We start from the raw sequence: 11348 nt of genomic DNA on the forward strand, positions 1-11348 counted from the left end.
TTCAATTCAATCGTCAGTTGTATACCCAGAAGTGGTTTTGTTGTTCTCTTGACGTCACAGTGATTCAGCCTATATACAGTATGTGCACCGCCACCCATCTCATTACATTATTCATTCATCCATGCCACTATGATAGATGATGATGTGAAGTCAGTCCATCCAACCACTCAACCATCTATCCATAAAGCTGGGAAGGTCCACACTGACTTTACCAACTGAAATGTGTCCATAATACAGAGTATTAAAAACTGTCAGGGACCAAACACTTTCTTAGATTCATTCTCTTCTTCCCTACTTTGATTAGACTGAGTCAGAAACAATTTTTTTTAAACTTTTTTTTTTTTTTTTGGCCAAAATTCTTGTACAGTGGGGTCTACTGTACTTGTGTAATTACTCAATGTAATCCACAATTTTCCAGGATTGTCCAACATCTGTTTTTGTCTGGTGATAGGTTTGTGACAGTGTTTAACATTTTAGAACTTTTGAAAAGTTTGAATTTGTTAAGGTAAGGTATTAAAAAGTATTGTTTTGGTATCAAAAACTCAGTTATTGTATTAGCACCAGTATCGAGACATTTCAGATGGTACTCAGCCCTACTCATTCATCTATCAATCAGTCTCTCAAAAAAAATCCATAAATGGTTTTTCTTAGATTTTCATACTTGTATAAGGTCCATAACAATACCAGCGGAGACCATCCCGAGTCCTGACACCAGGAACGGCACGATAACCTGGACAGCAATGAGCCAGGAGCTCTCTGGCAGGAAGCCATATTCTGATCGAGTCAATTTCCATGTCACGCCACGTAACTTCTTGCCCTGGTAGCATAGCTCCAGCTCCAGACGAGTCACCACCATGTTGAACGAGGGTTACTCAAGCACCTAGCTCAACGTATAGTTATCTCATGGTTAAGTGAAACTGCAATCCAAGCATGAAGGAAAAATCAGCTTCTGATGTCCAACTAAAGTCAGTTTGAGTTTCACCTGTCCGGCTGGCTGAGTGCTGAAGAAGAAACCAATCAATGTTGTTGTCCTTGGTTCAAAAAAAGGCAAGGGCAAATGTTTAAAAGAACAGAGAGTAGGGATCTGCTCTCAAAGGATTACAAAGAAATGTCTTTTCTTCAGTCTTTCTTGACAATGAACAAGTAAAACAATCAGCTTATATTAACCCTTTTTACCTCTGAGGAAAATTGGCAAAAAGGTAATCAGCCACTGCCATGTCTTCAGATGTTCAGGAGTGAAAATCAATCGGTGTCAATTTTCCGTTTGTTCTGATTTATTATCTCTTTCCCCAGACGAAACCAAAGTAAAAGGCTTTAATTCTGATGTGGGGGCAATGGAGTGTGGCATCTTTGGCCCAGTGGTGAGTCAGCAGTGATGAGGTATCCATTTGTCAGCACCACTGGGGAACATAATCATTAACACCATTTCTTACTCATAGGTCATGATGTTCCTCTACGAGCACAGATACTCCTAATTTGCAGTCAAAGTCTGTCTTCAGCCAACCTGCCTTTTTAAGTTAGTGAGACGGCTTTGACATCCAAGCACAGGTTAAAGAGAATGAACCCGACAATTGAGAGTTCAGATTTCAAGGAGTCCTGATTAAGTCCAGTTTCTCTGATCAACTCCAGAATCCATTTGATGTAGTTCAAAGTCTTTTGGATGGAGTTAAGCTATTGTTGGATGTAGTCCTAAATCCATCTGATCCAGTATGAAATTCACTTGACCTCCAGAGTAAAGGCACAGCTGTATCATGGAAATGACAACAATGTCACAGTGACAGCTGAATGATTGACAGCTGCAAGATGAAGAATAGTCCAAAAGGTCTCAAGAGTTAGAAGCAGCAAGGTTCATTTATGTCTTTGTCAATCCAGCTCCTTTCTTTTGGCAGGCTCACGATAAGGGTGAAGAGGAAAACACGACGAGCTCCGTTAATGTCAATAAGAGATCCAAGAGGTCCACTGACAAGATGCAGCAGCCGGCTTCTGGCAAGCTGGAGTGCTCCTTTCCTCCTGTCAGCATCAGGGTAGTCCTGCTCCCTCCGCTCTGCTCTGCTGTGACGTAGCAAAGAAAGAGGCAGGGCTGTCTGCGCTGCCCGACATGCAAACTCATGAGGGAAACAACCGGCTTACCGCTTCCCCTCTCTCCCTCTATTTCTTGCTGCGTGTCTGCCTCTCATCCTATCTCCCTCTTTCCATGTGACATCCCTCTTTCTACGTCGGCCGGCATCGCTGCGTTTCTCTCTCTCTCATCTCACTTTTTCTAATCTCTCTCTCCACGTCGTGACTCATTCTTTCTCTCCGTCCATTCCATCCATCTCTGGCTCGGGTCCAACTGCTATATTTGCATGTTTGCCCTGTGATCCTGTCTTAGGCCTCGGTACTGTATGCCCTCGTTCTGTAACATTACATGTAAGACCAAGAAAACATGTCCTGTGACTAAAACATTGCCCTGCTTTCATGAAGCCCCTCTGAACTACAATATTGATTTTAGAGTACTTTTTAGGTCACAAGAATCTACGCATCTCTTTTCTCTTCACTACCTTCTCTTTTATGCAAAAGTGCTTCCACAATGCAGTCCCTTTATCTTTTGAATGGAGGTGATGGTTCTTGTTTTTTACTGTCATGAAGTCATTAATTTGATTTCCATTTTACTAGAAAAGGTGCTTCCTATTTTTTTTTTTTTTTTTTTTTACATGTTTTCTTCACTCATATTGGCCCTACCATACACCCGGCGCAAATCACAGAGGACCACAACTGTCATTGGAAGTTTTAGACTGACCAGGTTTTCATTTTCATGGCCAGCGCCCACATTGTGTAAGTAACACTTGCGTCCATCTGTGCCCCCATAGGCGTGTAGGTCTTAAGATGAGTTGTGGTCAGATCTGTTGTTGCCGTATTGCATTTAGAGGCAGCAGAGAGCAACTGCCCCATTGATCAACAAAAACCTGGTCTAAAGTCAGCATACATAAATTACATAAATTATCAGTTTTACAAATACAAATTAAACTTTGGGTAGACTACTAGAATAATATAATTATTTGCTTTTTCAGTCCACTGGATACATTTTGCTGCTGCAAAAACATGGCTTAAGTGAGATGAACAAAGACTGAAAACTTTGTATTATTAGATAAGACAGATGTTGACAAAGTTTTCCTTTAGGGACATCATTTACAGTTGAAAAAGGGTAATAAATTGCAATATATTGCAGTTTATCATATATCAGCATATCGCAACAAATTTAAAATAGCGGAACGTATCATGAGTATCTTGTATCGTGGATCCTGGTGATTCCAACCCCTACTTTAAACTATAAAAACGGAATAGTCTCCATTTGAAAAGAAATTCACTCCAAAGCATGTATGTGCTTATCAAATCAATGCATAAAGATGGAGTTTATTCTAAAAAATATTTAACTCAGGTAAAAAACTATCCATTTCTCTACCTCTCAGTGTATCGTATTAGCCTCATTAGCTTATATAGATGTATCACACATTTTTTCTCTCAGAATAACCAGGGTACTCGACCACTAGTATTTTCGTAGAGTCACAGGAGACAGGTCAAAAAAAGAACAGTCAAAATCAAAGTAGCGCAGGCCAAGACATGGTCTTTGGTCCCTAATATGTGTCAAAACGTTGGACTCTGCATTTCCCACAATGCTACTCAAAGACTACCTAGTACTGCTCACGATGAGCAAACTTCATTTCAAACTGTAAAAAGACACCAAACAAACTGCAAAATCAGTGAAGCGCCCCAAAAACTGCAGCTACAGCTGTGATGTGAATATCTATGTTCAAGCCTTTGATGGATCAAACAGACAAATCCAGGTTAATGATGGAAGTAAACAAGGCGAAATGAAGGCAATAATTTGACACATAAACTCCAAAAGCCTCTTCTCTATGACATTTATTTCATTTAAATTCATCTCCATTGAAGGATTCAATTTGGATTCTGAGCAGCATGCCAACAAAGGACTGACCAGGGACTGCTTAGACAGGTGTCTGCCGGCGTACCTCGTGTTAGCTGGGCTTGGTACAGCTGTCTTTGGTACAGCTTTTACAATTTCATGCTATTCAAATTTTTATGAAATGGTGTATTTTATCTGCTAACAATCCAAGAGATCATAAATTGCAAGTTTGTTTGTTTATGATTATAAGCTAGCTGGTAATACTAATTGGAAAGTGCTAAATGGAACCTCCATACCAAGCATTTAAACAGCGGGCAGAGCGCCAGTGTTCCAGTGAGACTGATATTAGCAGTTAATCTTCACACATTAGCTGTTCATTCAAAACAAATGGCCATATCATCTGATTTTACACAAGAGGAGCTGCATGTCACCACCATGGATGTGCCGAATGGTATTTTATTCCTCCTTCTCTCACCTACACAGCCTTCTCCTTTACCACTTGTACGCATTAAATTAAACGTAATGAACATAGTCTCTGGCCCTCCTACACTCCTGGTCTGTGTTGTAACAGTTTGGCATAATAATTATTTGTCACAACATTCTCAGCATAACGCCCAGGCTTCTGGGAGGCTGACCAACTATGGTCACATTTAGGTTTAAATCCACTACAAGCCCATGGGTGGGATATTCCACTGTGACGATGATTAAGAGTTTAGTAGTTCAGGAAGGAGCCCCAGTGTCCATTTCAAGTCATGTTAAGGAGGCGTCAGAAATCTATGCACATAATTGTGTAATGCATGTCCAAGCTCGGTAAAGCTGAGTGAGCCATAACTTGGAAAGCAATGGCAAACCACGAGGGTCAAAAACTGGCAAAAAAAAAAAAACACTGGCGGATATAGGATGTAGGATGCAACATGTGGGATTTAAGTTGAAGCTATGACAACAGGAAGTAGCTATTTAGACATGATCCACAACCACCACAGGCTACAGTAACAGTCCTAATTGCTGACAGTGAAGAGCTCTTGTCTTTATGTCCTTTCTATTCAGATAGGCTCCTCTCAATGTCTTGCTACGTCCCCTGAGCTTTGAGATACAGCAGCCAGACAGAACTCATGACTAACTGTCCTCCATCAGACGCAGGAGGGTAACAGATACTGTAGATGAGAGAGTGTAAGAAATACTGATGAGCAGTAGACAGAGCGAAGGGGATAAGCCATGTGTGTCTATCATTGGAGGACAGAGAGGGAGAAAAGAGGTAAAGCAGACAGCAGTGTGTCTGATTTCCCTCGGCCCAGCTGGCTGCAGCCCAGATGCTCAGGACGCCTGGCAGAGGATAAAGACACAAGGGGACTACACACCAATGGAGAGGGCTGTCTGAGCTTTAACAGCAGCAAAGATATTTTTCTAAATGTCCCACTTGAAAAAACATTTTTCAAAAATATGGATATTACCCACTACAAATGTTTCTACCTCCTATTGTGACTGAACGCCAGGCATTCTTGTGAGAGACAATTTCTCAAATAACACTTTATCCACATTGCCTTGTTTATCTTTATAGTCCATCCATCTTATTGTGTGTTTCCCAGCAGCATTGAGGCACTCATCAGCAATATGTTGTCTTTCTGACACTTGAAGTGGAAATGTGTCTCGACATCTGCTGCCTGTGACCAACTTGGGTCTGCATTTTAGCAAATATTTTACAATATTTTACAAACTAACATATAGCATGAAGGACTTATGTAACTGGAAGACGTTCTGCTACAGTGGTCTTACAAACACTGACTGCTATTGGCTGTCACTAATTAGATCAATTCTCCCGCGATGCATTGGGATCAGCTGGTTATGCTGTCGTTGCTTCTACTGAGGTCACTGAATGATGCTTCGAATGTCTGTCCTCATATTTTATGATGTCATAACCCATTACAAAAAAAGGAAAAAAAGATCTCTTTGACATCTTTCGATAGTCGGTGTTGGTATAAATCAGCAGTAGGCAATCTGCGGCTCTGGAGTCGCATGGGGCTCTTTAGACCTTCCCCATTGACTCCCAGTGGCTTTGACATAAAATTATCTGGGAATGAATAACAGTTATTTTATTAAATTCAGATTTTCATTTGTCATTGTTGTACGCCTAAAGCAATTACTGCATTCTACAGCTGTGTAGCCTATACATTGAATTAAAAAATGTTTTTAACGTTACATCAACTTAATGTGCGTCATATGTCTACGACCTGGTGCCTTTTCCTCTAAATTCTGCTGAACTTTGTAGCTAGCCCGGAGTCTCTATAGCAAGGCTAGCTATTGATTCCAAATTTAATAGTGTGTGGACAGATTCATTTGCTTTCACTACCAACGCTGCAAAGTTAAAGGCCTCTAGTTTCGCAGACCGGGCGAGGCAGAGGCGCAGCGCACCTGCGCTTCGGCAACTGGGTGTGGCCAGGTGGACTTTGCAAGTTTGGCACACTGTGCGCCTGGCGCAGCTACTCCTCTATCCCACTTCCGTCCCTCCTACCTGCGCAAGTCGGAAAGAGGGAGGAGAGAAGGCGTGGAGTGGGTTTTACACACATCACACCAATCAAATGAGCCCCTCTCCTCGCCCATAAATGCGCCGCGCGAAGGCGTAATGAGAGTTTACTCAATTCGCCATGACAGAAGAGAGCAGCAGCGTAAGACGGCCAAACTTCTCCCAGGAGGAAACTGATGTTTTGGTCCGGAAGGTACAAGCTCACAGTGTCCGAATATACGGAACTGCGAGCAGACCTCCACGGGCTGATGATGCAAAGGTAGCCTGGGAAGAGGTCACCACAATTGTAAATCAATGTTGCGTTTATCCCATGCGCGCGCGCTCTCTCTTTCTCTCTCACAGTCTCACTCTGTTTCTTTTCTTTTGACTTTTCTAAGATGACAGATGCTGAATATATACTCCCTATCTGATGCTGTGGCTGTTTGTGGTTGGCTGAGAGGGATGTGAACTCATTAGTTTGCAGCTGTGTTAATCAAATCAGGTTGGGTTTCCATTACGCGTGCCAAACGTGCCAAACGGTGCCAATCCCCTTTGATCTGACATCAGATGTGACGGGACAGTCGATATAGAGATACATTTATGTGCTGATTGCAGATAGTTGCATTGAATAGTGTTTTTTTGGGTATTTATTGCATCGTTAATGTGCCTGATATTCTGGAAACCTGCCTGTGAGGTTTTGGTGACGTGTGCGCACTGTCCGCCGGTCAGCCAAACTTCGGCTTACACCGGCTGCGCTCCCCCTGCGCTGACAGTAGACCTGGTTTCAGCTGGCGAGCTTTTAGCGCACCTTCGGCGAAGCCTTTTGGCACGAAACTGTCACTGCGCCAAGCTGGATCTGTCGACACCTCCCCCTGCTGCGCCGCCACACCCATCTCAGCGCACCTCGGTCTGCCAAACTACCAAACTGGGCGCACCTCGGGTTGCGCTGCTCGAAACTAGCTCTGCACGGGGTTCGCCACCCTGCGCTGCACCGGGAAACTAGAGCCCAAAGACTTAAACAGCCCCAACAGAGTAGCTCCCTTGTGGTAAATCACATTAATGGATGCTCATTTGGACCATTTCTTAATGTTGATGGGCTAATTTAGATTTAATAGGCTGTTACCTTTATTAAAATATGTTTTGTGGCTCCAGACAGATTTTTTCTTTTCTTTTTTTGGCCAATAATGGCTCTCTTAATAGCAAAGGTTGCTGACCCCTGGTTTAAATAGATGACATCTTGATAAGAGCACTGAGTGCCAAACAAATGTCAATGTCAATGTCAATGTCAATGTCAGGGTGTATATTAGCCAGTCTTTATAATCATATGTAGTCGCCCCATTTTTATGGTTCATTTATATATTAACGTACTTTTTGCTTGCTTTAGAGCTGTATAACTTTATTTTGTATTTTTGTTGTATGTTGCCTGTCTGTAACTTATGTTACTGCCAGTCTTGGCCAGGACACTCTGAAAAAGAGATTTCTAATCTCTAGAGGTTAAAATAAAAAAAGATACATAATGTAATCTTTTTTTGTTATGACTTTGGCAATTTGCTACAACAGTACTAGAGCAGATTTTTTGTTTTTGTGGTTATATAAATGTAATTTAGTTTCCTGTTAGACTGCTGCTAGACTGCCCTGTTAATACAGGTGCTTGGCTCCACTTGAGTGCAGCATGCAGGAGAGCCAACAATTTTTGACTGAGGTAAAAATGTTATTTTTGAAAGGCTTAACACTGATAAATATGGATTAAAGCAGAATATTTCATTTGATATAAAATGTTATGAATTTTGGAAATCATCTATCTTTTCTTTTTCTTTATATGCTTTTTGGTTTTTGGACAGAGCTCTGGAGTTATTGGAAATGTTTGGATCACTCAAGTTGGAAACAACTCTGCAGCCACAACTGGAATCTAATTCTACAAAAAGTATAACACTAATAATATCAGTGCAGCCTAGTCTTCATTTGTATCTGTGCAGAAGTAACGGGTTTAAACAAAATCAGTAGACATGCAAAAAAAACAAAAAACAAAAAACAAAACAAAACATATAAATCCATATATATGGATATAAATATGATCCCTCTAATTTTCCACCACCTAGACAATGTCTAACAAGCTTATTACTACAAAAGCTATTTTTAAGAATCTGCTTCACATAACGTCATCATACTGATGAGATGATGGCTTTGGAGATTTTTTCATGATAAGACATCAAGCTACTGCTAAAACACAAAATAAGCTAGTTTAAAAGCATGCTGTAGCTAACTTTGCACCAAAAACTGTATTTTTAATCCAATATCTGTGGTGGATGTGGTGGCATCAGGACATATGACTACCTCAGTTGTTTTAGACTTGGAGAAATGTATGATAGGCTATGTGAACGGATCAGAACAGAGACCTTTGACTTGTGCTGTCTTTGATAGAGGCCAGAAATAAAGAGGCAACAAAATTGAACTGACCAAAAAATGGACACATAATGTCAATAAACTAGCAATTTATCAATGGAAGTTAAACACAATACAAGAACACTGAACTATGCTTCATTACTGGTTCAAAATGAATACTCTAACAACTTTGACACAAGTTATTAAAGACAAATACCATCACATCAAGCTGCCACCATTCGGGTGTAATGTGCATACTGTCAGTTCACTGTTCCAAAACCAGCCTCACGGTCGTGCACTCACCTGTACATCGTCCAGCACCATGCCGGCCAGCACCATGCCCATCCCAGCCAGCAGGTAGGGAAAAAGCACCTGAAGACAGATAGCAATGGCTGACTCCTCCTCCATTTTGGCCACAGGCACTTTTGGCTTCTCCTCTGCCGGCTTTTTAGGAGGAGGCTGGAGCACTGGGGGTAAGATGAGGTCATCTTGGCCGTCTATAGAGCTCCCCAGATGGGCACTTGGACTCCCACCCGGGCTCTTCCCCTTGGAGCGGGATTTTTTGTTCTTTTTCCTCTGGCGGGTCTGTTGTGGTGGTTTATCCTCACCGGGCATGATGGCTGTGACGAGTGGGGCAGTGTTGGTTTAATCTGGGGATACAGAATAAAATGGGACATTTGGTGGGTTAGGAGGAAACACGCCACCCCCCAAAAAAACTTTAACGAGGGAAAAAATGGTAGAAACTAGTTAAATATGTGCCAAGAACTGAAGAAAACTAAGGAGCTAAAACATAAAATAAGCTATTAAAAGATAAATACAAGAGTAAGGTCAAATAGGCTAAGTTTTGATTTATTTCTATCAACTGGAGGTTGAAGAAAAAGCATAAACTTTTACATCCATGTAAATGATTTACCTGACTGTATTATTAATTGATTTATTCAGTTATATTTTCAACTGTATGTTTTCATTTCATTTGTCAGTTTCAGGGCTCCATATTTGAGAGGTTAAATGGAGCGCAAATGAAAGCTGAGAAAGTTATGTAATCATCTATGATACAGCCTTTCCGTTTATTAGCTCCAACATGCAGTAGGAGATCAATTCTCGTCCATTTCCATTTTAAAAAAATTTGTGGTGTCACTGGTTCTCAATATACAGTATGCATTGTGAGCTTCCCATGGGTAGATCTAATTATCCTGTTGTCTACATTACTGCTTCATTGAATTACAGTGTTTCACAATTTCCTTGACTCAGTTTTCACTAAGAGACTGTTCCTCTTTTATGAGGGGGGAACAGTGGTACAAAGCAGGGGAGGCATGTCAAAAGATTTCTTAAGCACTTGGGAGGGACTTGTGTTTTTTTTTTAAATTTGTCTCAAGTGGGGAACATACAACTATAAATGGTTATATTTTGTATTTATTTTAAATACCCCCAGAACCCCTAAACCCACCAGCAGGTTTGAAAGGCATTTTTCCTTTAAAAATCCCCAAACTTACAGCATTTATCATCGCCAGAAACTGTAAAAACAGAAGCATAAAATAGCAACATTTCATCAACATCATGTTATCCTACATGTCTTGTTTAAAATTTCATCAAAAATAAACCATTTACTCTGACCATATCCTGTAAAAACAACAACAACAACAAATTCTGCACTCCTGTATGCATGGCATGTACAGTTATTGCCAAAAATAGTAACCCATTCCTTTGATAAATAAAGAACAGGCCCTTAAGTACAAAGAGCCACCCTCCCTTGTTTAATTCTTTAAGGAGAAGTATGCTGTGCTTACACAAATTACAAGAAGCTCATTTCTGCCACACCATTTTAGAAGTGTTCAAATGCAAATGATAACATGCATCCTTACACTTTTACAAGCATCAACAGGTAATTAGAAGCAAAGGTGGCTAATAGAAACACTGTGTTTGTTGGCATTTACTCACTTTCAGTAAATAAATTTGTGCCATAATGTACGTAAAGGGTTTTGTTTCTTGAGTAAACTCAATTTTTGTGGTGCAGAACAGATAATATACACCCATCGGCCACTTTATTAGGTACACCTGTTCAACTGTCTGTTAACACATAGAGCTAATCAGCCAATCACGTGGCAGCAACTCAATGCATTTAGGCATGCAGACATGGTCAAGACAACCTGCTGAAGTTAAAACTGAGCATCAGAATGGGGAAGAAAGGTGATTTAAGTAACTTTGAATGTGACATGGTTGTTGGTGCCAGACAGGCTGGTCTGAGTATTTCAGAAACTGCTGATCTACTGGGATTTTCACACACAACCATCTCTAGGGTTTACAGAGGATGGTCCCAAAAAGAAACTATCCAGTGAGCAGCAGTTCTCTGGGTGAAAATGCCTTGTTGGTGCCAGAGGTCAGAGGAGAATGGCCGGACTGATTCAAGATGATAGAAAGGCAACAGGAACTCAAATAACCACTTATTACAACCAAGGTCTGCAGAAGACCATCTCTGAACCAACAACTGCAACATTCAGATGGTAGGGTCAGAATTTGGTATAAACAACATGAAAGCAGGGATCCATCCTGCCTTGTATCAAC

At 41.0% G+C, this 11348-nt stretch overlaps 1 protein-coding gene across 3 annotated transcripts in view; it reads right to left on the reverse strand.

Moving 5' to 3' along the window:
* Positions 1-11348, reverse strand: part of LOC126402945 (solute carrier family 41 member 3-like) — a 42104-nt gene that overhangs the window by 29065 nt on the left and 1691 nt on the right. For 2 of the 3 annotated variants that reach the window (XM_050065310.1, XM_050065309.1), the window contains exon 2: positions 9090-9436. In XM_050065310.1, coding sequence (XP_049921267.1) covers positions 9090-9401 — 312 coding nt within the window. In that variant the 5' untranslated portion in view covers positions 9402-9436. Of the gene's footprint in view, positions 1-661; positions 1330-9089; positions 9437-11348 lie in introns of those variants that run through there. The other variant, XM_050065311.1, reaches the window with a different exon arrangement.

This window comes from Epinephelus moara, chromosome 16 (assembly GCF_006386435.1).
Source record: "Epinephelus moara isolate mb chromosome 16, YSFRI_EMoa_1.0, whole genome shotgun sequence".
NCBI classification, from domain to species: Eukaryota; Metazoa; Chordata; class Actinopteri; order Perciformes; family Serranidae; genus Epinephelus; species Epinephelus moara.